At 38.9% G+C, this 27,605-nt stretch overlaps 1 protein-coding gene across 1 annotated transcript in view; it reads right to left on the reverse strand.

Moving 5' to 3' along the window:
- TBC1D32 (TBC1 domain family member 32) overlaps positions 1–27,605 on the reverse strand; it is a 1,886,357-nt gene that overhangs the window by 781,405 nt on the left and 1,077,347 nt on the right. The window contains exon 19 of the mRNA XM_044086982.1: positions 8,950–9,072. Within this exon, the coding sequence (XP_043942917.1) occupies positions 8,950–9,072 (123 nt within the window). The remainder of the gene's footprint in view (positions 1–8,949; positions 9,073–27,605) is intronic.

Below are 27,605 nucleotides of genomic sequence, written 5' to 3' on the forward strand. Positions count from 1 at the left end.
AATATTTCCACTTATTCCTTTTCTTGGTTTCTATGTCCACCTGCTTAATACAAATTTTCATAAAATATCCAAAACATGTTTTAATACCGCTACATGATCTCTGGTTGTTTTTTTTTTTGTCATAGGCTCCCTAAGTTTGGCAACATCCTTTCTACTTTCTGTTGCCTAATTTACTGTTCTAAACATTTCTATGCTTTGGAGTTTTAAATAAAAGAGAACTGCTTAACAGCAACCTTTCTAAACTCATACATAGCAGCCAAATATTCCCTAATTTCAAATTTAACATTTTGCAATTGTTCCTCTTCTTGTTTTGCACAATTCCCCCCATTCTACAAAAGTTTAAACTTTGTCACCCCCTCTAAAATATTTACTTCTTTACCATATCTGCTTCCCCCTTATTTTTACCCTGCTTCTATATTCCCTAATAATTCTTAAATCATTTCTACTACTTGCTGCATAATTTCCTCCCTTTTAAACAGGTAAGTAGAAAAGCACCAGTCTCATTGTCGTTCATTACTCTGTATCTTTATCTCAGTTCTTATCAGTGCATGATTTGTAAAAGGTATTAGATATATGTAAAAGCCTTAAATGATGTTCTGTCCAGTCTAGCACAGTTATTGTATCTTGAATAATCTGTAAATTTAACTACTGAAATCTCATCTACAATAACAGACCTCGGTGTGATGCATCTTCAATACTGCAAATCAACTTCTGGTCCTCACCAATAAATAATATTCCCTGCAGCTGATTATTTTTCTGCCTCTCCCAACATGCTCGTATGCACTACAATAGCAGGTTTTGGTAAAATATAAATATATACCAGAGTAATGCTCCTTCCATGCCAATAGCCATGTACTACCACAAATCTACCATTATTGTTTTCCCCTCTTCTATAATTTGAGCTCCTCTAGCAATCAGTATTATTACTTCACTTTTCCACTGTTTGTGATATTCTGCTGAATGTCTGTAATGTAATATTTTGTCAAATTCACATGTTCATTTCTATAGCCATTATGACAGAAAGCTATTACTCCATCTATTATACGTGAGCTATTTTTAAACACCTTTATTAAATTATCACTTAAGACACAGGCAAGCATACATTAACAGAAAAGAAAAACCTTATTAACATGGTTTCCTTTTACATATGTTATTCATCACATATCTTTTCTTTCTTAGTAACTGTCATCAGCCCAACACTAGATAAATTGCTGGATTCCTGCCTTCCCTTAAACCTCACTCTTCCTCCCGAAAATTATTCGGCATATACTGTTCCCACAGTTTCCATTTATTTCTATTAATTTTCTCCTTCCCTTTCTAAAGACCCCCCCCCCTTCCAGTTTATTTTTTCTCTCTTTTATAATATTCAATACTTCAAATACAGTTGGTTTAGACTTTGATTTCCATTTTCTAGTAATAGCTTTTTTGGCAGCCAGCAGAATTAAACTTGATAAGGTGTTGTTTGTCTAGGCAATTTAGATCCTCTGTCCCAGCTCAAAAGAATAATTTTCTAAGTTACAGCGATTTGTTCCCCCAATATTTCTGACAGAGTACTCTGCAGATTTTTTTTTTATATCAGCCACCTCACTACATTCCCAAAAATTAAAGTTATGTACTCACCATAACTATGCATCTGTTTTGTCCATTTTCATTCTTCCGCAACACATGGGTTACAGATCTGACCTCAAATCAACCACACACAGCAGACTTTTTGACCTAACTCTCAAGCTCTTCCCTCTACCCATAATGCCCCAGTCAGCCTACAATAACTCAGTTCGAGTTTGCTGCCTTACAGATCCTAAGACAGAGTAAGAAGAAGGAAATAACAGTAAAGCTAGGGCTCAGACCTGGAACAAAGTGTTCTAAAATAACCACAAGATCACTCCAGAAGATGAAAGGAAGGGGAAAAGAGGATTGGGAGTTTAGGAAGAATGCAAATGGACAACACAGATGCATAGCTGTGGTGAGTACATAACTTTACTATCTGAAGTTGTCCTTTTCATTCTTTCTCACCGTACTGGACAGAGTCTCCAGCTATGTGAACTTTGGGTGGCCCTCATGGAAGGAAATTCCAGAGAACTGCCAAACCAACAGCAGCTCTGCTTCTAGAGGTCAACTCTTGTTTATAATGAGCAATAAAGGTACAAGAATTATACCAGTTAGCTGCAAATAAGTCCTAGATCAGAAGAACTGGCCATGGATCTAGCTGAATGTGCCTTAAGAGGCTTTGATAGGGAAAGGTCGTGTTGAGTATATACAAAAGAAATGCAATCAATAATCCATTTGGCCAGGGTAACCTTAGAAACTGGTGATCCCAGTTTGTTCATTGAAAACAAACAACTGGTCTGTTTTCCTGAAATCCTTTGTCCTGTGTAGATAAAATGTAGTTGTCTATGTACATCTAAAAGGTAAAGCACGTACTCACTCTTGTTTGAAAAATTAGGGAAGAAAACAGGCAAATGAATTGTTTGACTGATATTTGATTTCTGAGGTTACTTTTTTGTAAGAAGGATGAATTAGTTAGTAAAGTAACTCTGTCTTTGTGAAAAACAGTGAAAGGGGATTTGGAAGACAGAGCCTGGAATTTGGAAATTCTCCTTGCAGATGTAATAGCTATTAGAAATGCTGTTATCCAAGCCAAACATTTTAAGTCAGTTTTGGCTGAAGGTTCAAAGGGTTGTGGTGTCAACCCTGAAGTACAACTGTCAAATCCCAAGGAGATGATGGAACTTTTACTGGAGGCCTGATTAAGACAGTGCCTTTAATAAAGGCTTTGAACAATTTGTAAGAAGCTAAAGATGAAGCTTTTTCTCTTGAATAAAATGTGATATGGCTGCTAATTGTACTCTGATTGTGGAAAATAAGCTTCTTCCTGAAAAACAGAAGCTACAAATTCCATAATCGAAGATATAGGAAAGGGTCACTCTCCTCCTGAAGAGCCCAAACTGAAAATATTTTCCATTTATCTTTTTAGATCTTCCTTGTAGGAGCTTTCTATAAAGATAAAAGTATTTGTTGAACCAGGGAAAAAGACTGAGCTGTCTAGCTATCAATGGAATTGGAGAAACCATGCAGTTAGTTTGAGGCCTGGAATACTGGAAAGCTTCATCCCCAAAGGATGCAAGAGAAGGTCTGGACTGGGGTCCAGTATCCATGGTGGATAACAAAGATGAGACCAAAGAAACGAGAACCACACTTGGTGAGAGCAGAAGCAGGCAATTAGGATAAATGAGCTCTTCAGTTGACGTGCTTTTCTGTAATAATTTTGGAATCACTGGTAATATGAGATAGGTGTAAAGGACACAGGAGGGCCAAACATGGACTAGAGCATATCTTGGTGACTTCCCTTGAGAGGGGACTAGAACAAAATACCTGCTGCACTTGTTGTTGTGGGGAGATGTGAAGAGATTGCAGCAAGGTTGGCCTCAATGACAGAAAACCTTCTCTAACACTGATTGAGAGACCACCCGTAAGGTAACAAAATGGACCTGCTGAGTTTGTTGGCTAGTATGTTGGATTTCCCCGGAATGTGCACTGCCACAAAAAAGCAGCTGAGGGAGACTGCCCACTGCCGCACTCTCACTGCTTCTTGATAAAGGGAGAAAGATCATGTTTCTCCTTGTTTGTTACTGTACCGTACCACAAACATGTTGATAGTTTGTATTGCAATAGTCCCTAGAGGGAGAAAACATTGAAAGGCCTGCAACACTAATAAAATATCTCTCATCTCTAAGACACCGATGTACGAATTGGTCTCTTGGGGGAACCACGTGCCTTGGATGTCCATTCCAAGAAATGAATGCCCCCTAACCCAACTGGAAGGTGTCTATGGTCATAGTGGCCACTAGAGGAGGCAAAATAAAAGGATGGCCCAGGTAAATCTCATCTGACTGAATCTACCAATGAATATGATTTTTGCAAACTTGAGTGAGTTTGACTGGAAAGGATAGATGATGGTGCAGAATAGCCAAATGAGCAGTTAAATTCCATTGGAGAACACACATATATTAACATGCCATAGGAAATAAGGTTATGGCTGTACCTGAAACTTGATTGTGCCTACACGATGTGTAGGAAGAGCAGCAATCTGACTTACTGTGTTCAACTGGGCAACAATGAACTCCAGGCTCTGTACTGGTTGTAGCTGTCATTTGGAGATGTTGACTGAAATGCATAGTCTGTGACAAAGCTGAAGCAAATAGTCCCTGGACTGTTCTAAGAATGCCTGCAAGGGGCACAGAGGAGCCATTCATCATGATATGGAAACACTCGGAATCCCGGCAGTCTCAGGTGAGCTGCTACCACTGCCATATACTTGGTAAAAACCCTGAGGGCTGCGAAAGACCAAACAGAGGGCTATGAACTGAAAGTGACTGAATCCCATCCAAAACTGCAGATATCTTTAGGATCATCTGTACATCTTCATGTGACATTATGCGTCCTGAAGATCGATGGAGCACATCTAATTGCCCCTGTGCAAAAAGGGCAGGATGATCTGAACTGTGACCATTCGGAACTTTGACTTCTTTGCAAATCAGTTCAGGTTGCTTAGATCCAAAATTGAACTCACTTCCTCTGTCTTCATTGGCACTAAAAAGAACCTTGAGTAAGTTCCGAATCCTCTTTCATCTGGTCGGACCTCCTGGATTACACTTTTGTCTAACAGCTTTTGAATCTCCTAAGCTGCAGCTTCTCTCTGACTGTACAGCATTAGGGGACTCCATTTGGGGGAGTTCATAATACCTCTTCTGGATGTCAGAAACCTGAGTACAGTCCCATTTAAAAAATTCCATCATAAGAGGGATAGCATCCCCAAAAAATGTCCTCAAAGGGAAAATCTGGACTAATGGAGTCCTCCCCTCCTCAGAACCATAGTCCAATGGAGAAGGAATCTGAGGGCAGTAAGCCAAGAACTCTTCCCCAGAGTCCAATTCCTCATCAGAAGAGTCCTGCTCCATAGGCCTCTTAAAAGGAGTGGATAACCAAGAGAGGGCAGGAACAGAAACTCCCTGAGGAGGCTTCAAGGCCTTGAGTGCATTAAACAACTCCTGTGTACAATCCTGCCTTTCACACTGGGGATCTTTGGGAGCATGGGAAATATGTTTTGTTTTCTGCTTCTTTTTCAAAGGGACATCAGTCCTAAAGACCTTAGGAGATTCAGACCCTTGCTGACATTCAAGCAATGGAGTGGGAATCTCCTCCTGAACAAGAATCGGTGGAATGCTCCTCAATCACTCAGATATAATCAGCCTAGGTTCCCACTCAACATCCAAAATGGACATCTGCAGAGCCTCAGAGGACATGCGAGAAGCCGGATCCATGACAGTCTTTGAAATGGTCGCGGCAGAGATGGAACAATTGGACGATCCTCTAGGCTATCACCAGCCGTGACAGAACTGTCTAGTGGATGTGGTACAGCACTTGAATCCGACTGATTTTTTTTGGTTTTCTTCTTGCCAGATGGCTGACCCTCAGGATGGGATGATTCCACCATTGCACCCTGAGCCAACAACTTTAAGACTTTGGTTCTGTAGGTAGATAGACAAGGAGGGGAGACGACTATGAAGGGTCTCAGGGACAAAAGCATGACAAACTGAGGAAGAAGGATGGTTGTGAGAAGCACCCAAGCAAAACAGGCACTGCTACTGACAGTCCTTATGGGGAAACTGTCTCTTACACTACATTTGCCCTTTCTGGATGACATGTAAACTCGCAACCAAAAGAAAAAAAACAAGATAAGAAGAAAACCTCAACAGGGCAGTTATCTGAAAATGGCTGGGGTAGCCAGCACAAATGAAGGAGCATTCAGACTGACAATTGAAGACAGCGTCCAGACTGGTAGCATAGAAGTTTTGAGGCAAGTACATCTGTACATCACCTTTATATCCTACACAGTGAACAGGGAGCAGACATATGACGTACAACATCCCTGAAAGCCTAAGGCTTTGATTCATAGGTGTTTATTAGGCTAACAACCACAAGGGCCTTTTTAAACCTAGCCATGCATCCCAAATCTCTGACAAGTTCTGATACCATTGATAAATATAAGCAGGGGCTTGGAAGATAAAACATTAAAAGAAGGGGCCTGGGAGATGAACCAGTTACAGGCTACCTGTGTTCATTATTGACATAGGTGCCAAACCAGGGATGAATTTCCTGTTCCCCATTCAACTGTCCAAGTTGCACTTGAATTGGATTAGGGAAGAACTCTACTTCACATGGATGGGGAGCTTGTTCCAAAGACGGGGTAGTCTCTCCAGCAGGTCCTATTTATACCACAGGCAAGGTTTAAGTCTTTAAAATGCTTAATTCTGGTGCTAGTTGTTCTATTGATATGCAGAATGTCCATAAGAGTGGGGTCTGACAATGCCTTGTATGCCAGGCATTGATCTCCCCTCAAAAACCTGTAGGAGACAGAATACAGGGATATGGCCTTGAGACGGTCTGCATAGGACATTTTACTTAAATTTATATTTATTTTAGTGAGGAACCTCTGAGGAAATTCCAATTGTTGGATATGCTTGGTTAGGTACATACCAAAGGGGGCACTGTACTCAATAATAGGTCTGATGAATGCTGAATACAGTGGAACAATTAACTTCTTTTGACTTAGATGTCATACCTCTGTTTATAAGTTGTGCAACATAGAATTATTTCCTCACTACTGTGAAGATGTGATGGTCAAAGGCTATATACCTGTCTATGTGTGTTCTTAAGACACTGACTACTGGGTCAACTCTAAGGGTTGTGTTGTCAATGTGATAGTTACCGGGTGGATGACTTCTGAAAGGATACTGTTATGCATTTGTTGGCATTTAGTTTCAGTCCATGGCTCTAACGCCAGTTGTTTGTCTGTGTCAGCCCCTCCTGGACAACATTTGTGTCATTGTGGGATTCAAAGACAGCTCCTAATTTGCAATAATCTGCAAATTTAGTCAGCAAGAGACCATAGACATTGGCCGTGCCTTCAGAGAAATAAAAGGCAAAAGGAAGCAGTCCAAGGACTGATCCCTGAGGGACTCCACTTGTGACTGGCCTCTTTGTAGAGGTGAAGTCCCCAATTCTAACTTCCTGGGTCCAGTCTGTGAGTCAGTTGGCTATCCACTGTGTGACATATGGGTCTGTACTTATTGTGTCAAACACCTTGGCCAGGTCAAGGTAGACAGTGTGAACGATTTTGCCCTCATCCATTGCTTTGGTGACCTTCTCAAAGAAGTCCACCAGGTTGAGTAGCATGATCTGCCCTTGACAAAACCAAATTGGGTTGAGTCCAGTGTCTGCAGGTTTTCTATATCTCTACTGATCATCTCCATAATAATTCTTTCCATGGCTTTACATATAAGACTAGTGAGACTTATGGGTCTGTAGTTCCCAGGGTCTGTATATGGCCCACCTTTGTGCAGTGGGGTGACTATTGCCTTTCCCCATTCATGAGGCACGAAGCCTGTTTGGAGGCTACAGTTAAATAGTAATTCCAGAGGCCCTGATAGGCCGTGTTTCATGCTATTTAGAAGGCATTCTGGGATACTATCTGGGCCCATTGATGCAGTGTTCTTGGTCTTAGAGAGAGCACTAAGAACCTTTTCCCTAGTGATAGTAGGGAGAGATATATCTGATGATATTTCCTGAGGGAATGTTGAGGGGGAAAGTTGGAGGTGAATTTATCAGCCAGGAGGTTTGCTATATCTTCTCGCTCAGTATACGTGGCTCCATTTACAATGAACTCTGCACACAAATGTGCAGTGAATTTGAGGGTTGCAGACACAGCTAAAGACTGCTTTGTGGTTGTCCTTGGCCTGGGATGCCAAAAGTACCTCAAATTTGGTTTTGGTAAACTTTATTTGTCCTCCGAGTTGTTTGTTTAGTTTGATTAGAGTGTTTTATCCTGCTTCTCTTCTTGGGATTGGTGCTAACATTTTGTTTATGGTGAGAGAAGAAAAAAAGCAGCACTGTATTCCAACAGAGTCAAACTGTGGTGAGACCAGCATTAGTAGTAGCCAGACAGTAGCCATTCATGTGCCTCCCCTTTTTTCATCATACTTAAGCTAATTCTTTGTTTTCAGTAAGTACTGCTTGATTTGTTTCTGACTTCAGAATATTTGTCTAAATACTTCATCCTTAACTTTTTTAGGGTCTACGTATTAGTCTCCCCTCAAGACTCGGATATCCTGAGTGACATTTTTTCTGTTAAAGCACAACTGAAATTTCTCCAATACCTCGCTGCACACAGGACAACTAGTTTGCAGTGACAAGAACTGTCCACATAGTTGCAAACTGGATACTCCTGACAGTGACTGATATTTTCACTGTCTAATCAATAAAAATGGTCTGTTTTCATGATACAAAAATAAATACAAAAATAAAGACCTGGAGAGGGTTTAACTTATGATTACAAGTTTCAGCAGTCATACAATCATTCATTCTGATACCTAGTTTATCCTATTTGTAGCCCCAGGAGAGGCGATGCCTATCCCAGTAAGCAATGGACATAAGGCATAGAACAAATCATAGCACACAAACTAGCATACAGGCAAATTACCAATTCATCTATAAGAACATCTTCTGGAGGAGGGAGGGAGGAGCAGTTAGTGAAAATCCACATGAGCAAGGGAAGGACATAAAGACTCTACACAAAAGGCAGTCCAGCCAAGGGCCAAACCACAGAATCAAGCACTGTGAGCCAAAAATGCTGTCAGGATAACACAGTACTTTCATTTAAAAAGCCATTATATTCTAAAGCTGTACAAAAGGAACCATTTTGTCCATTTACTCATTATGTAACATGCATTTTCTGACACATTGTAAAAGTGTAGGCATAAACTATAGATAATATCTTTATTTTATCAAAAATATACAGTGCTTCCCTAACTTAAAATTCTTATCTGTTATGCTTGGCTGAACACAGGATGGCTTAATTTTTACACCATATAAAAAAAAGTAATTCCTTACTCAGAACGTCCTGAAGTTTCTGTCACATTTTCCCTCTGTGCTTTCAGTAGCAGTTCTGATACTTTGTACTGAGCTTCCAAAAGGAGGAGTGTGTCAAGACTGCAGCACAAAACATTTAGCAATCTGAAATATTAGACATAACACCATTTTAATTTATTTAGCACACAAAAAGTTGAAAGACACAGCCATGATGTACTGGTGAAATTAATGATTCAGTTTTAATTCCTAACTACAAAAAATACACTGAGAATCAGGAATACATAATAAATTCAATGGTCTTCACAACAGCGTTTGGGCAGCAATGTGATATATTTATTACTTACCTACCACATAATGTTTCTGCTTTGCAGTGCCTATTCTAACATGGTGGACCATGCATTGCAAATACAGATGAGTGTCAATGGCTTGTGAATCCCACCATTGCCACCAAAAAATATGATAAGAGCATCCGATGAAGTCCAGTTAATGGACAGAAGTGCTTACCATATTTGAATAAAGCTGATGTCTTTTGGTAAAGTCTGGTCGAATTTCTCATTTTTATAATTTTAAAACGTAGTAGTGACTTCTGAAGTTTTGGACTATCTAATGAATTTTGTGAATTTCTTTGAGAGTGTTACTCAAGCAGTCATACCTTGACCTCACCAAGGCATTTGATACCATACCACATACAAATACAGTGTCAGTGACACAACAGGTAGCACACTCACCTGTGTTGCAGAAGGCTGTGGGTTCTATTCCCACACCAAGAAGATCAATTACTGACACTGTACAGCAGCATAAAAGGGTGTTGCACTCCTGAGCCACGTTAAACTGAGATCCCATATGCCTGAGTTGGTGGTAGCTCAAGTGGATGTAAAAGATCCCCATGGCACCTACTGAAAAAAGTAGGTGTTCTTTATTTGTACAACTATTAACAATTTACATATTTACAAGAAAATCAGCCTACATTAAACATTACTTCCCTTCAGTTATACACATTTCTTAATATACGTATAGACCCCCACTATTTTTTCAAAACTCCCACTTAATTTTCCTTATTATATTTGGTAATATCCAATTTCCATTAAACATGATTTCAGTCAGTCTCTCATTCCAAATTATCCATATAAAATAAAACATTTTTATTGAAGTTATTTACTATATTTTCCATAAAAAACATATTTGATCATATCTATATTTATCTGGTTATAACCTTGAAATTATTTAACTAAATATTTTATTTCCTATTAATTTTTCCCATAATTTTTAACTCTTTTACATGTCAAAAAAACACGTTTGTTTCTAACTCTACAAAAAAAAAAAGACAATCTCATTTATTTTTATATGGCATGTTTCCTTTTACTGACAGCTTTCTAAATCGCAACCTCCATAAGAAATCCTGACATTTAATTTTTTTACACCTTTTATTTCTTTGCTTTACAGCTTTTACTTTATCTTCCATTAAATGTTCCCATAGATTCACACAATAATGTTGCAACATTATATTTTTATACCATATTTTCCTAATTGCTTCTATTCCTTCTGTCTTTAATTTCCATAACTTTATTTTTTCTTTATACATTCTTATACCACTGTTTCTTGATTCTCACTCCCTTTTGCTCATTTCAATTATATCCCATTCTTTTTTGTATTTCTCCTTAAATATACTTATTACCAACATATTTTCTTTTCCATTTATGCATAGCAAAACCCTACACAAATTCAATGAAGCTCCATAAACCTAACTCCCCCTCCCTTTCTCCTTTTCCATATAAAACAGTCCTCTTTTTCCTGGATTTAATCTAGAACCCAACCCCTCAGACAAACTGAAATATAATTTCAATAAGCTTTTTCTTCAGATCTTTTGGTATCATATACCTACTAGCTACATATGATAAATTTCCCATCCATATTATGTTTATCAAATGTATTTTGATTAAAGGGCAATCAATACCTATTCCACATAATACTTAGTTATTTTAAATCTCTCAAAATTGTCTACCACTGCTCCTTCAATATATTACTTTCTCCAAAACTAGTTCCTAATACTGATATGTTTTTTTTTCAAATCATATTCCTTCCAACTTATCATCTCCAAAATCCCTTACATTTTGTTTAATTTTTAATCCAACCCCTCAGAATGTACTATTCATAACTGCCTTTTAAATTTTTTCTCCATTTTTAGCTGTAAAATTATATTGTTAGCATAAATCATAATAATAGGTTATATCACCCCCCATTTCTTGTATATTTTTACTCTCTTTGATTTCTTCATTTATTCCTTTTATTACACCATTGATTACCATCACAAACAAAATGTTACTCATTGGACATCCTTGTTTTATACATCTATTATCTCTATTTGTTCACTTAACCAACCATTTACTAAAACCCTAATTGTAGTGTTTTTATACACTGATTAACATACCTTTTTATCCTTATATTAAAATTATATTCTCCCATTATTTGCCATAAAATATCATGCTCTATTGAATCAAATGCTTTATCAATATCAACTATTAGTTTCACTTCATTTTTTTCTTTTCTTAATGTCATCTACTGTTTCTCTAATTACTATTAATAACTCTTCACTACCTTTTCTTTAACTCTATAAATTTCTTCTTCTATTATACAGTTAAACTTATTTTCTAATCTTCTTTGTAAAAGTTTCATCGTTTTTAATCACTGTTATTCAACTTTACTGGTCTCCAACTGTCAATTTCATTCTTTTCCACTTTCTTCCATATAAATCTCATAACTTTACATATTTCTTTATCATTAATACCATCATTTAACTATTCACTGAATAATTTTACTCAAATTTCTTTTTGTCATTGTATTAAATGTTTATACATTAGATATCCTATACATCTGGTCCAACTGCTGAGCTTACATTTACTTTGTTCATCACCTTTTCTAATTCTATTATTGTAATTTGTTTTTCTATTTCTGTATTTCTTCTCTAAACTGTTTTACTTTATAATGTTCGCTCCTTTTTATTTTTTTCTATTCTACCATATATTTCATATCCCTCACTAATATATTTATTATAATTATATTTGTCTTATTTCAAATTTCCTACTTTTCTCTCATTATAACACTGTCTTCCATTACTACTCCACTAAATATGGTGACACTTCTTCCTTTTTTCCTTGTAGAAAATATTTTTGCTTTTATAATTCTTTATTTTTTCTTGATTTTTCTTCTTTTCTAAAATATTCCATTACTTTTTTACATTTATCTATATTCTTTTTTCTTTCTATATTTTACTAGTTTCCCATATTAAATGCATGTTTATATTTTTCTTTAAATATCCACCATTCTGACCAATTTTGAAAAAAAACTCTCACTGTTAATTGATCTTTCCATAGCTCTGTTATAACTTCTCGACCTTCTTCATTCTACTCTTTTTCATTGACACACTCAATTCCTTTACCTGTTTTAACATGGTCTTTATTTTCATCTATCTCAATCTATATAGCCAAATGATCAGAAAAAAACAATTTCCGCTGCTTCCTTTATCACAGTCCTCATAGTCTATGGTAACAAAAACAATCTGCCTCTGTTTTTACTTTTCCTCTCTGATATATATTTTTAATCAAGTTCATAACGTTAAATCTCTACATTTTATTTTTTATCTCATTACTTTCTTATCTGATCTATTTTGAACATCTTGTATCACAATTAAAGTCTCCTATTATTATATCCATATTTACTTAACATAATCCAATATCTAAAAAAATATAAAAAAAACACTTAGCACAGCAGTTGGATGAAACCAAGTATGTGTATACCGTTCTGAAGAAGTCAGTTTGTGTTACGACGACAGCAAAGAATAAAGTTGTAATATTCTAATACGCTAGCTGTGACACGTCAAAGTTTATTTGATTTCATCCAGCTGCTATGTCAAGTGTTTTTTTTATATTTTTTATGGTTTGTTTTTTTTTCATTTTGGGGGTGTTTTGTTTGTTTTACAATCTAAATACATTTTGAAATAATTTTCCCCTTTCTTCATATATCACATATGCATATGCTGCTATTAATCTATACATTATCGTTCCACACCAAAAACCCACTACTATTAAACTTCCTAGTTTAAAGTATAATCCCAAAATTGTATTCCCTTCCTAGATAATATAGCAATTCCTGAACATTTTTCATTATCCAAATTCCATATTATACCTCCTGCCTATAATGTCTGTGTCTAGTCTCTTTCTTCTTTACTTAATAATCTAATATCTTCCAGTACTATCAAGTCCACCTCACAGATATTAGACCACTCCAGCACTCCTATTCCCCTTAGTATATTTTTTAGACTATTAGCATTAATATATAAGATTCTAAGATTAGCTGTTGTCCTTCTCCTTAATTAGGTTCATAGATTAGTACTAAGCTAACTGCCCTTGCGAGCCATTTTAAGCCTAGCAAATTATCCCTTGTGAGATTCAAACCCTGAACCTTGTGTTTGTAAGGCAAACACCTTACCCATTAGGCCACCCTCTCTACTTTTAACAATATTTTTTTTATTTAATCATTCCCTGTCTTTTTAACTTTCATTCTTATATCCTGGAATTTTCTTTTTCTATCTTTAAACCTTTTCCCAACCAAACTTTTCTTTTTAACCATTCTCACATTTATTTCTTCTCAATCACTAACTTCTGTCCCACTATCGCTTTCCCAATCCCCGTTTTTTTGTATTAACTATTTCATTTTGGTTTATTTCATTGTTTTCCTTTATCCCTACATGTATCTCCTACTGCTTTAATTGTTCTTTCTCATTTACATCACTTTCTAGTTTTCTTTCTTTCACACAATCCATACATGTCCTGTTTGCTTATATTTATAGCACATTTTTCACAGTTTTTAGCATCATGACCATTTTCCCCACATGAATCACATCTTTTTTATTAGAATTATTTACAAAATGTCTCTCCTTCCCACAAAAAAAAACATGTTTTTGGTTGACCCCAATATTAAATTACAGCCTTATTACAATCAATATTTATCATGCTTGGAATGTGTACTATTTTGTCATTTTCTATTTTTAAAATCACATTACAGTCCCAAGACCTTGTCTACAATCCTTGGTTATCTATAACTGTAGAAATGTCATTTACTTCATTAGAATAAAACTTTAACAAATACTTCTTAACAGTCTGTCTTTTAGTGTCAGTTCAGAAATTAATATTAGGTTTTTTGTATCTCTCAAAGAAGTCTGATCATCATATTTTTTTTCCTGTGTGGAGTCTGCATGTCCTCCCCGCGGTCAAGTGGTGTTCAAAAGACATGCATAGAATGGGTGTGCCTTCGCTGAAGGTTGGGCGTTGACCTGGACCTCAGCATCCGTAAAAAAAATCTACTGCCAATCATTAGCAGACCACAGTTCTGCTGTGACGACCCCTAACCCGGAAAAGCCGAAAGAAGGACAACAAATAAGTTATCAAAGAATGTTTCTACAATTTCAGCAGTCTCAAAAATGTCACAGTAAGTATCTTTTTTTTTTTTTTTACAATGAAAACTCTTATCTCCTGTGCCCTTATCCTTAAAGGCACAGCAACTTTGTTCCATACTTCATACCTGCCCATTTCCAACTCTTCCTTGCTTTGAATTCTCACTACAATTTTTTTTTCTTTTCCAGTTCTTCTTCTTCTACACCCTTCTAATTACTTTGTTCTTTATCTCAGCAAACAATCTTTTCTTCATTTTCTGTCCTTTCTCCTGGTGTATTATCTCCATCAATTCACCTCAGAATATTTCTCATATCAGTACAAATACCATAGGTTCATAGGTGAGTACTAGGCTAATGGCCCTGGAGCCTTTACAAGCCTAGCCAAAAAAATTGCCCAGGCACCATGCCACCCAATGTTAGTTCATAGTGCCCCTATCCAGCAGGGCAACTGGAGTGATCTCTGGGGTGAACTTTCTGTTACCCATCCACTCATCAAGATTTCTCTTGAAGAGGGCCAGCAAGGTCCTCTGCTTGACATGAATGGGAAGCTTATTCCAGAGTGTGGGCAGTCTTTGGGAGATGAAGCTGTCCCTCCAGCATGTTCTGTTCATTGTGGTAATGAGGTTGTGATCTCTGGCGCAGGGGGATTAGGGTTTTCTTTAGGTGTAGCATTTCAAGTAGGGCTGGGTTGGATATGGCTTTGTAAGTCAAGCAGAGATCACATCTAAGTAGATGATAAGAGACTGAGAACAGCTGAAATTTCTTGAGTCTGGACATGTGTTTAAGGCCTAGGATCCTTTTTGTGAGGAACTTTTGTGGCCTCTCCAGTTGTTGTAGGTGTCTGGTCAGGTACGTGCCAATCAGGGCATTATATTCGATGACTGGTCTAATGAGGGATGAGTAGAGAGGGATGATGACCTCTTTCTTCCTGGATGCGAAACCTTTGGTTATAAGATGTGCCACATAAAAGGACTTTCTGACCACAGTGGCAATGTGGTGATAGGGTGTCGACCTGGGTGCCCAGATCTCTTATGGCCTCTTCAATGTTCAGTGGGCTCCCATCAATATGGTAATTTGTCAGAACTGAGTTTTTTCCAAGGGGATGATAACGGACTTTTTGGTGTTAAGCTTCAGGCCATGGTTGCGACACCAGTCATTGGTCTCAATAGACCCTTTTGTAGGATGTCTACATTACTTGGGGAGTTGATAATGACTCCTAGCTTGTAGTCATCAGCAAACTTAGTCAGCCAGAGTCCTTTTGTGTTGGCCTGGACTTCTGAGAAGTAGATGCCAAAAAGGAAAGGGCCCAGCACCGAGCCCTGTGGGACTCCACACATAACTGGTCAACAGTTTGCCTTGGAATCCACAACTTTCACTCTGTGGGACTTGTCTGTGAGCCAATTTGCAACCCATCTAGTAATGTAAGGAGTGATGTCTAGTTTGGTGAGCTTATCAATGATACATGAGTAGGGAATGGTATCAAAGGCTTTGGCCAGGTCAAGGTAGGCTGTATGCACTGCCTTAATCTCATCCACAGCCTTGGTGACTGCCTCGAATAATTCAACCAGATTCAGCAGGCAGGATCTCCCCTTGACAAAGCCAAACTGTGTGGGGCAAGAGTTTGGAGATTGCCTATATCTTTGTTAAGCAGTTCCATGATGATGTGCTCCATAGCTTTGCATACCAGACTCATCAGGCTAATGGGGGTGATAGTTCCCAGGGTCTGTAGCAGTGTGCCATTCATTAGGGACATAGCTTGAGGTAAGGCTGATGTGGTGCCAGTTCGTTTTGTAGCTCATGTAGGACGTAGCCAGGGATATTATTGGGTCCCACGGACACTGTATTCTTGGCCTTGGACAATACAGGTTTTACCTGTGCCACCGAAATGGTGAATAACAGGATTTCTTCTGGTATTGTGATAGGGCCCTTGGGGGGGATGGGTAAAGCTGGCACTGAATCTTTCTCCCAGTATGTTGGCTATATCTGTTGGCTCAGTATAGGAGGTGCCATTGTGCAATAACTCAGAGCAAATATAGGTATTGCCGTGGAGGTTTTTGATATAGTTATAGAAATCTTTGTGGTTGTTTTTGGTGTGAGCCGCAATTCTGCCTTCATAGCTGGCTTTAGAGGATTTGATAAGGGATCTCACTTTTTTGTTGAGAATGATAAGGAAGGTTTTCCAGTCTTGTGACTTCATTTTTTTCTGTAACAGTTTCTTCCTTCTGTTGTAGAGTTTACTGATGGCTGGGGACCACCAGATTGGCTTCCTTTTTTTGGAGGAGAATGTCTTAGTTCTATTTGGTATGTCAAGGTCCATGCATTTGTGTACATGCTCATACAGTGAATTGGTGTATGATTTGGCAGTCATACAGCAATTTTCCATTGGCATGGGTGCTGAGAAGTTAACCACCTCTGTTTTTACGAGCTCAAAGTCGGCTTTAAAGAAGTTGTTCAGGGTGGTCACCTTAGCAGGAGTTGTAGGTGAGATGGAGATTTCCATGGTGATCAGTTTGTGGTCGCATTTAACCAGGGAGGAATTGACTATAGGTATGGAGCAATGGTCTCCTATGTTGGTGATGACCAGGTCGAGGATGTTGCTTCCTCTAGTGGAAGTCAAAATAAGCTGGTCCAGGGCACTGGAACTGATAAATTCCAGAAAGCGTTGGGCCTGTACATTGGTACCTGAATAGTTTTCCCAGTTGATGGGGTCTTGGGTCTCCCCTGAAAAGAGGCTAATAGCCTAGTGGGACTAACTCAGAAAGCAAAGTAAGGATAGATAAATTAAATAAATAAATAAAAGTTGAAAGAGCTCCTTACTGACCCATATGTGGTTAGGTGGATGGCTAGGTGGATGGCTAAGTGGCTTGAAGACAGGACTGACACAGTTCGAGTAGGGGGTACATCCTCTTACATCATGAAGCTGACCAGTGGAATTCCAGTGAGACCTCTGCTACTCAGCATCAACTTGGTAAATCTCTACTTATCAAATGAGGATCTTTGATTTAACAAAGTCACTGTCAACTCCCCTCTGACACACAGGCACTCTAGCAGGAGCCTACACTTGTCAATAGCTAGTGTACTACAAATGACCTCAAGCTCAATGCCAAAAAGTGAAACACTGTAGCATTTGGTAAGCATCCCCTAGCTCCTGCTTATATCACAGATAATACACCACTTCAAAATGAAAAGGCTGTGAACACCTGGAAACCTGGGTGGACAGCTCCCTTACATTTGACCATCATGTAGCAACACTGACTATGAAATCCTTTTATCCACAACAGGTCATAGCAAAAGGTATTTTTTCACGATCAAATAAGTCTTTACCTTTTTGTATTCAGCACTCATTAGACCTATCATTGAGTACAACGCCCCACTATGGGATGTAGCTTTCCAAATGTTTCATATGCATAGTGAGGTATATCTATTTGGGATGTACCTCTCAAAGCTTTTCAAGCAACTTGAAAGACCCCGGAGGTTTTTAAGCAAAAAGATCAAGGGTTTGAAAACATATGAACTACCAAGAAATATTACAGGTCTTGTCTTTACTCTCACTTTCATATATATATATATATATATATATATATATATATATCTACACTCCTCCTTGGGGGGGTGATATCTGTGCCTTGCTTATAAGGCTATAAAGGATCCTGAACCAGTCCAGCTAACAACAGGAACAGACATCTCAATCTACTTCAACAAATAAATAAGACAAGGAGGAGGGAAGGATCTGTCACTCAATGCATACTCCCTCTCTCTGGAAGAAGCTTTTTCTCCAAGTTAAACAGTATGGCACACTGTCTGCATTTAAAAATGAGCTGGACAACTGAAAGATATTCATAAATTCGCCCCTGGTATGACTGGTTTGACCCTCCTTGAAAAGAGAGACAATAGCCTCGCAGCTCAGTTGCCTTGTAACTCCTATTATCCTAAACTTTGCAAAATAACAGATACAGTTCCCTATAAAAAAGGCCTGATTTTCTGAGATCCTACAAACAGCAGTGAGAAGCACAAAGAAAACTTTTCCAGGAGATGAATTTCAGAGCTACTGGATATGCAGACATGGATGGAGGAAGGGCAGCTATGACAATCATGAAATTCAAGACAAACGGTCCTTCAAAGAAGGAATTAGATGAAAAGCCCCTTTAAGGAACTGTTTGACCAGATGGTGCTAGGCCATAGCTTGACCACAGCTACGTAACAATGGGCAGAAATATAAGAGATATGTAAGCTAACTGTGGAATAACTGAGACCCAACTTTTACAAATGTATGTTATTTTTTTTTTATCCTTTCTTGACCCAGTTAGCCCCACTAGGCTAGCAGCCTCTTTTCAGGGGAGACCCAAAGTAGTGTTTATTTTACAGTAGAACCTCCATAGTTGACTACCTCCCTATATTAACCACCTCCTTAAGATGACCTAATTTTCACAGACCAGACATGCACCGCATGTACTCAATGGAAGACCAACCTCTCTATATAGACCACTTTTGTAAGTTGTATCTTGACCACTTGGACTGTGACACACAATATTAATTTTGCCTCTATAACTTGACCAGTTGAGTCTAATCTACACCAAGGGGTGGAAGGTGTGTGCTTTGCCCCTTAGTTTATTTATTTTATTTATTTGTTTACTTATTTATTTTATGCATTTGTTTACCAGGAAAGTCCACTGGGGCTAAAAGAGCCCATTTTCAGTGGAGGCCCGGGGAGAAAAGCTCAGACAAGTGCATAGATACAGAAAAAAATTAAACATGAATTGGTACAGAAGTAGAAAGAGTGTTACACATAGCGATTACAGTAATATATACAGAATATATAGATAAAAGCAAGAATTTAGTTGGCTTGATTACAGTAATATATACAGAATATATACATAAAAGTAGGAATCTAGTTGGTGTGATTATAGTAATATATACAGAATATATACATTAAAGCAGGAATTTAGTTGGATGCCAGACAAATTCAATCAAAGAGGTATAAACAGATATGCTTATCAGTACTATCAACAAGTAATGAAAAAATAATAAATATGGAGAAAGTATCATCAGTCACTAGTAGCAAAAAGCATAGGAGTTTAGTTACCATATAAGGAGAAGGAAGAGGTTAGGTTATAGAGCAGGTACATATCCAGGAAGAGTTGAGATGATTTTTCAGTATTTGTTTGAAGGTGGTGGTGCTGCCTGTGTTGCTTATAGAAGGTGGAAGTGAGTTTCATAGTTTGGCAACGGTGAAGGAGTAGAGGAGTTGACCAGCAGGTAAGGTAGGCGTTTCTACTTTTAGAAGTAGATGATTTTCAGATCTTAGTTGCCTGCTGGGTTGGTATTTGGCAAGTAGAGTTGATACAGCAGGACAGCCTGTGGGTCTGTAGATTATTTTGTGTGTTGTAGTTAGTTGGGTGAATGAGAGATGGTGGGGGAATTCCAGCCACCCTACCTGTTTCAATGATTAGCAGTGGTGGGATGAGAATTTGGCCTTGGTAGTAAATTTGTCTATTCTGTTGTAACACACATGAAGTTTGGATTTTGTAAAATTTTGGATATTAGTGAGGAGAGGGGCACCATAAAGGAGAGAGGTAAATAAAAAGGTAGTTGCAAGGGTTTGTCTATTAGAGAGGCTAAGAAAGTGCTGGTGCCTGTAGAGCATACCAAGCTTTTGGTGTGTCTTTTGATGTTATTGTTTAAGTGTAAGTCAAAGTTAAGGTTTTCATCTATAATGATGCCTAGTAATTTAGTATGTGGGACAACTTCTATAGTGGTATTGGCTTGGGCTTGTATAGTGAATTTTTTTTTTTTTTAAATCTAGGGGAGTGGTTTTCTTAGGGGTAAAATGACTAGTTTTCAGTAGAGGTGAGGGCATTCTGGGTGATTTGCTGCTGTTCTGAACTGGAATTTGTAGTGCATATTATTGTAGAGTCATCAGCATACTAGATTAATGAGCATTGTGGGAGAGTGGAGTGAAAGTTGTTAATAAAGATGCTAAATAAGAGAGGACCAAGTATGGAGCCTTGGGTTACCCCTGTGGAAGTACTGAGGAAGGGAGAGTAAGATTGTTGCCAACTGGTAGATTGCTGCCTATTGGAGAGATAGCTATTGAACCACTATAGGGTAGATGGAGAAATGGGGAGGGTGGATAGTTTAGAGAGGAGGATAGTGTGGGAAATGGTATTGAAAGCTTTGGAGAGGTCGAGGAAAAGTGAAGCAATTATTTTACCAGAATCCTATGCCCAGTTAACTGTATCAAGGAAGGATAGGAGGGCGGTAGTGGTGCTGTGTCCTGGTCTGAAACCATGCTGAGTGGGTAATCGAATTTGATTTTCAAGCAAGTGGTTGAGGAGTTGGGCATGGATGCATTTTTCCAGTATTTTAGAGAAGGGTGAGATAATTGCTATGGGTAGAAAGTTTGTGGTGTCTTTGTTGGTGCCACCTTTGTGTAAGGGGAGAATGACTGCTTTTTCCCCGATGTCTGGGACAAGGGATTCTTTTGTTAATGCGCATGCTGATGGGGTAAACTATAGGGTTTGCAGCTGGCTGCAGGAAGTCTGGGGGTAGATTGTCAGGGGAGAGTACAGGGTTTTAGCTTATATAAAAGTGTTTTTTTATCGTGGCTGTGGGTATGAGGAAGAATTTTAGGTTAGAGTAGAGGGTAGGATTGTTTTCTGGGAAGATTTGGTCATGAGCTGCCTTGGTGGTGGTGGTGTTAATTGTAGGGAAGGTAGTGATTAGGTTAGCTATGGTGTCAATGAAGTAGGAATTGAAGAGGGTGGCAAGTTCGGTAGGGGTTTTGTATGGATCAAGGGATGGGTTGCTTTGAGAATCTGGATGTAATAGTTGGTTGATGGAGAACCAGAAATGTTTGGGAATATTCTTATATTGGCTTTGTAAGTAGAGGTAGTGGGCTTTTTTATCACTGGTTATTAGACATCTTGCCTGCTTACGGAGTTGCTTGTAATGTAGCAGAGTTGAGGGGTCTTTATTTTTCTGCCATGATTTCCAGACTTTATCCCTTGTGGACATTACTTTTTTGGAGGAGTTTGAGAGCCAGCTTACAAGCTTATGTTTTATTTGTTTTTGGCGGGTGGGTGCTTGCCTATTTAGGATGTCTAGGAATGTTGAGTTAAAGAATTCAACAGCCTCATTAAGTGGTAGGGATTTGAGTGGTTCCCAATTTACTTTAGCTAAGGTTTCATTAAATATGGATGGTTGACTTGTATTGGTGTTGGCCAGTGGTTGGGGTAGTTTTATGTAGGATATATGCTGGGTGGTGGTCGCTAATCGTATTAGGTAGTACGCCTGATGACATTTTTAAGGTGGGACACTTAACACCCAGTCTACTGTGGAGTCCCAATTACTTTTGCGGGGTCTGGTGATGTCTTCAGTTACTTGGGAGAAGTTGTAAAGGTTTATGTTTTTTGAGGGCTTGTTGTGGGCAATGTCTAGCCAATCGATGTTTATATCACCTAGAATGATGGTTTCATTATCTATGTTTTGGGAAGTCCAGGCAAGCATGTTTTCTAATATTGGTATGCTGTTTCCTGGAAGAATATACACAGCAATTACGCTAATGTTTTATGGTTATTTTAATACAAAGATTAATACTTTTTCTGGGAAGAAGTTGGGTGTTGGTTTTGAGTAGAGAATGAATGCATGTTTGCTAGAGAAGAGTTTTGCTACTCTTCCTCCTCTCTTGTCGGGCCGATCGGCTCTCAGGCATGAAGAGCCTGGGGGGAGAAATTTGGTGTCTTTTATATATGATTTCAACCAGGTTTCAGTAGCTGCTATAATATCTGGGTTGTTTTGTGAAATCCATGCCTGGAGTTCAGATATCTTGTTTCTAAGGCTTTGGAGATTTATGGTTGATAGCATGAGAAATTTGCTAGGCTTGCTGGGGCTGGGGGGGGGGGTTTGTACATCATCGCACTGGGATATAATGCTTTGGCAAATTATGTGGGTTATACTTAGCATTTTTTTCCTAAAATTGTATAGTTGCTGCTGGTGGTGTGATAATGGGGATGTCTTTGGAGAGGTGTAATTTTTACTTTGGATAGTACAGAGGTATTAGGTGTGAATATGCTGCGGTGGATGCCTAAGTAACTTGATAAATGTCAGTTATGTGTGGTGGTTGCACAGGTGGGTGTAGGATGTATGTTGGGTGTCTGGAAAGTTGTGATTACTGTTAGGAGACAGAGTGTAAGTGAAAGAAGTGAGATCAAACTAATAGTAGTGATGGACATGATGGTGGCGGAGTGCAGTGTGATAACAGAATGAATATGAGTAGGACAGTGATAGTTTAGGGGATGGAGCAGTATATGGGCCCTATTTAGAATGGCTGGGGAGGTAGAGTCGTTAGGAGGTATGGTATGACTGTGGGAATAATTAGGGGTGTTATGGGATAAGTGGAAGAGAGGTATGGGAGGAGTCAGGTTAGGTATAAGATTGATGTTATGGGAGATGGTGGGGATGGGGGCAGGGTGGGGAGCAGAGTGAGCATAGCGAATGGAGAAGGCCCGGTCTCCACAGGGAGAAGAGCTGAAAAACTATCAGTTTAAGAAGAAGAATAAGCTTAAACTATCAGTATCTAACAAAAGCTTAATCTAAGTAGCTCTGGAATACTTTAAATAATTATCACTGCAAGCACAAAAACAGGGTTGTTTGGCAGTTATAGAGAGAGTTGTGATTAGTATAGCGACTATGCTGAAAGTAAAAGCAAAGTTTTACTAATTTAAAAAGTAAATGCTTGGGACTGGAACAGTGTGTGTGTGTGTGTGTAAGGCTGATTCAAGGTATTGGCCCAATTTAGTGGCAACTGTCTGGAACCCTTCACTGATGTTGTACATACACCATTTAAGCCTTAAAACTTTACAAAAACTAAGTTGTAATTCACCTATTACAATAGAAAAGCTGTAGGGTCTCAGGATCTTGCTTCCCGGAGGTTTTATTTAGTTAAGACAGCCAACTTCAGTGGATAAAGTAGATATTGTTTTATGCAGTCAATCTCGGGGAGGGGGGGTCACACAGGAAAGAAACCTGTGCAAACCTTAAAAATAAAGTTAAATAAGGCAGAATTAGTGCAAAGGTTACATGAATATGAAGTGCAGAGTATGCAAGGTATTGAGATAGAGAGTAAAACTGGTTATATTGCATACATTATCAGCTCTGTAAAACCACAGACTAATAAACAGCATTTACATGCGGCCTCTAAGTCAACTGATAATAGCTATGACTCAGCAGTGACTACGGACAGGATATATTGCACAAAGCAAAGTATGGCTGTTCTAAGACAATAGTTCTACAGCTATGTTATTCAGTATGAACTAACAGCAACATGAACTGCATTCACTTAGCCTGCTATAAAAGCAATTGTAAAGTCCAGCCTCTAAGTCTTCTAAGAGCAGTAGCATGCAACAGGAATGCTTACAGATGCTGTCAGAACATGAATAAGCTTTGCAAACAGTCAGGGCTGCCAGACATCCCTATTTGAGCGGGATTGTCCCGGGATCAGCAGCCCGATCCAGAGTCCCGCACTGCCGGTTTAAATCCCGGCAAAACAGCCCTCTGCTTTTTTTTTTTTTTATTGGCCCATATATCGGCATATGGGCCAATCAAAAATCGCTAAACACGGAGCTGCTGGTGTTTAATGTGGAACATCAGACAGTTCCGCATTAAACATAGCTCCGTTTTTCGAGGTTTTTGATTGGCTCGTTTACAGGCATATGGGCCAATCAGAAATTGGTAAACACTGAGCTACTTGTGTTTAATGCGGAACTGCTTGATGTTCCGTATTAAATAGAAGTAGCCCCGTGTTTTTAAGCATTGAAGACCTTTTTTTTTTTGGGTCCTCACTTTGTCCCTACCCGGCCAGTCGGAAATCTGGGAACCCTGCAAACAGTTAAGCGCTGCTTTCATAAAATACAATAGAAATACAAGCAGCTTGTCAGTTAATACATTAGCTAGCTCTCAAAGCATATAGTTCAGAACAGCATTTACAACTCAGCACCATCAAATAATTCTGCAGTTAACAGTAATAACCAAACAAATCAGCAGTTAACAGTAATAATAAGTCAGTAATGTATATCAGCTGTAGTATAAATGTGGCACTGTTCTACTTACCTGCTTGCTGTGCATGCACAACAAACAGAGAGGTAGGGAAGCAAAAGCAGCTACAGGATGAAAAATGAATGTGTTAGGTAGTTGAGAGATGGTTTAAAGATGGCACCCTAGGAGGGGACTAACTAATGAAGATAATCAGGGTGTGGGAGTAGCAGACAAGGTGAATGGAGAAGACAGCAGCTAGAATAGGATTAACCTGGAACTTTTGTGTCCCTCCCCCACGGGGAGAAAAGCTGAAAAACTGTCAGTTTAAGTTGAGTAATAAGCTTAAAATAGCAGTATCCAACAAAAGCTTAATCTCGGTAGCGCTGGAATACTTTAAATAATTATCACTGAAAGCACAGGGTTGTTTGGCAGTTATAGAGAGAGTTGTGATTAGTATAGAGACTATGCTGAAAATAAAAGCAAAAATTTACTAATTTAAACAGTAAAGTCTTGGGACTGGAACAGTTTTGTGTGTGTGTGCGTAAGGCTGATTCAAGGTACTGGCCCAATCTAGTGGCAACTGGCTGAAACCTTTCACTGACGTTGTGCATACACCTTTTAAGCCTTAAAACTTTACAAAAACTAAGCTGTAATTCATCTATTACAACAGAAAAACTATAAGGTGTCAGGATCTTGCTTCCTGGAGGTTTATTTAGTTAAGATAGCCAACTTCAGTGGATAAAGCAGAAACTGTTTTATACAGTTAGTCCTGGGGGTGGGGTTACGCAGGAAAGAAACCCATGCAAACTATTACGTTCTTTTTCATGTTTTATTATTACCACATGTTGCATTAGGCATAACTTCCTATTGTTTATCACGTGTTGCTGAACATTTTTTCAACATGAAGGACTGGTCTGAATTGTAGGTACAGCCTACAATTACAGAAAAAATTTACAGTTAATTGAGACATGATGGCCCAAAAGGAAAGAACTCAAAGAGCTGACATTGAAGGAAAAGGTTGATGATCTACATTTTCTGGAAAGCAGCAGTCAAAGAATAACGGTGGAACATTTTGGTATTAGCAAGACCACAGTTAGCAACATCCAAAAACGTAAACATGAGTACTTGGAGAGATGTGGTAAGGAAAGAGGAGATCTACAGTGGAAAAGGAGGAAAACTTCCCTCGATGAAAAGGAGGAAACTTCCCTCGATGAAGTCAGTAAAGCCACATTAAGCTGGTTCACACAAATGAGGGTAGTTAACGCCTGAATCTCCAAGCCAAAGATCCAAGAAGTTGCTAAACATTTCGCACAGGAATTCGAGGTAGCAGATTTCCAAGCATCAAGTGATTGGCTCAAGAAATTTAAACTGTGACACGAGATCTCCCAGAAAGTTTTGTGTGGTGAATCCAATGAAATTCCAGTAGAAGTTGTGGAACAGTTCATCAAAAAGTTCCTGGACTTTGCCAGAGGCTTTAAAGATGATGACATCTTTAGCACTGACGAGTGCGGACTCTTTCAAGGTGATGCCTGACAGGAGACTCATCATGAAGGGTGACAAATGTAAGAGCAGAAAACTTTCCAAAGAATGTTTCACAGTTCTGCTTTGCGCTAGCTCAGCCGGAGAAAAACTAAAGCCCTTGGTGATTGGTAAATCGGCAAAGCCATAAGCATTCAAGAACCTGAAGCCCGAAGACCTCCGCATCATTTGGAGATCAAACAAATGCGCATGGATGACTGGTGCCCTATTGCAGGAGTGGGTAAGGGGTATTGACCGAGAAATGAAGAAGAAGAAAGGGTCTATTCTACTGACAGTAGACAACTGTCCTGGCCACCAACAAGTGAATCATCTTACAAACATGACACTAAAATTTCTGCCTCCAAACACAACCTCAAAAATCAAACCTCTTGACCACGACATCATCAAAACATTTAAAATGCACTACCGAGCCCAGCTCCTGCAGTGGGTCATTACTAAATCACAAACCTGTGCTCTGCCTGTGGAAGCAACTTCATCCGCTGCATCAGTATCGACCGAGAAATGAAGAAGAAGAAACGGTCTATTTTACTGAAAGTAGACAACTGTCCTGGCCACCCGCAAGTGAATCACCTCACAAATATGACCTCAAAAATCCAACCTCTTGACCAAGACATCATCTAAACATTTAAAATGCACTACCGAGCCCAGCTCCTGCAGTGGGTCATTACTAAATCACAAACCCGTGGTCTGCCTGTGGAAGTAACTTCATCCGCTGCATCAGTTAATGCTCTGGATGCTGTCCTCTGTATCAGTTCTGCTTGGAATAAAGTTCAGCCAGAAATGATACAGACGTGTTTCAAGAAAGTTGGATTTGTCACAGCCCAAGAGCACAATGTTTTGGCCTCATCAGACAATCCATCTCCCATGGCAAAATTCGAAGGAGTAGATTTTGAAGGTTTTGCTGCAATGGATAATGAGGAGGTAACCTGTAATGAACCTGACCCAGAAGCAATTTTCCAGGCGATACTGCCCGAAGTACAGACCAGTGTAAAAGTGCATGAAGCAGCTGATGAAGTGGAACAAGCAAATGAGGATGACACAGAAATTGCAAAGACTCCAAAAGAAAAGGATGTCAGGCATTTGATAATGCAGTTGAAGTAATTTGCTGTGGAAAAAAGCCCAGGTATGCTGAGTGGGGTATCCAGCGTTGGCAGTGCTTTCTCCACTTACCTTTGTAATAAGAATAAGAAACAGACTAAGACTGACTTTTTTTTTCAGAAAGAATGATTAAACCATGAGAAAACAGTAAATGTATTGATTTTGTATGATACTGTATGTATGACTTTACTGTGTTTTGATTATGTATGATTTCATATGATGTTCTCTAATAAAAGCTGTACAAGAAAGTACATGTACGTATCAGTACAGTAGGCCTATTTCCTTATGTTGACCACCTTTGTATGTTGATCAGTTTGTTACAGTCCCTTGGGTGGTCAACTTACAGAGGTTCTTCTGTATTAACAGATTTTGGTCAGGACATTGGGAAACCTCCCCTACTTTTTTCAACAGGTGCCATGGGATCTTTTATATTCACCTGAGCTACCATCAGCTCAAGCAGATGGGGCCCTCAGTTTAACATCTCATCCAAAGGACGACACACTCAGCAGTGCAGCACCCCTTTATGCAGCGCCTCAGTGTAAATAATCAATCTACCTAG

The sequence above is a fragment of the Protopterus annectens genome, chromosome 1.part1 (assembly GCF_019279795.1).
Source record: "Protopterus annectens isolate FY-2018-M chromosome 1.part1, PAN1.0, whole genome shotgun sequence".
Lineage (NCBI taxonomy): Eukaryota > Metazoa > Chordata > Ceratodontiformes > Protopteridae > Protopterus > Protopterus annectens.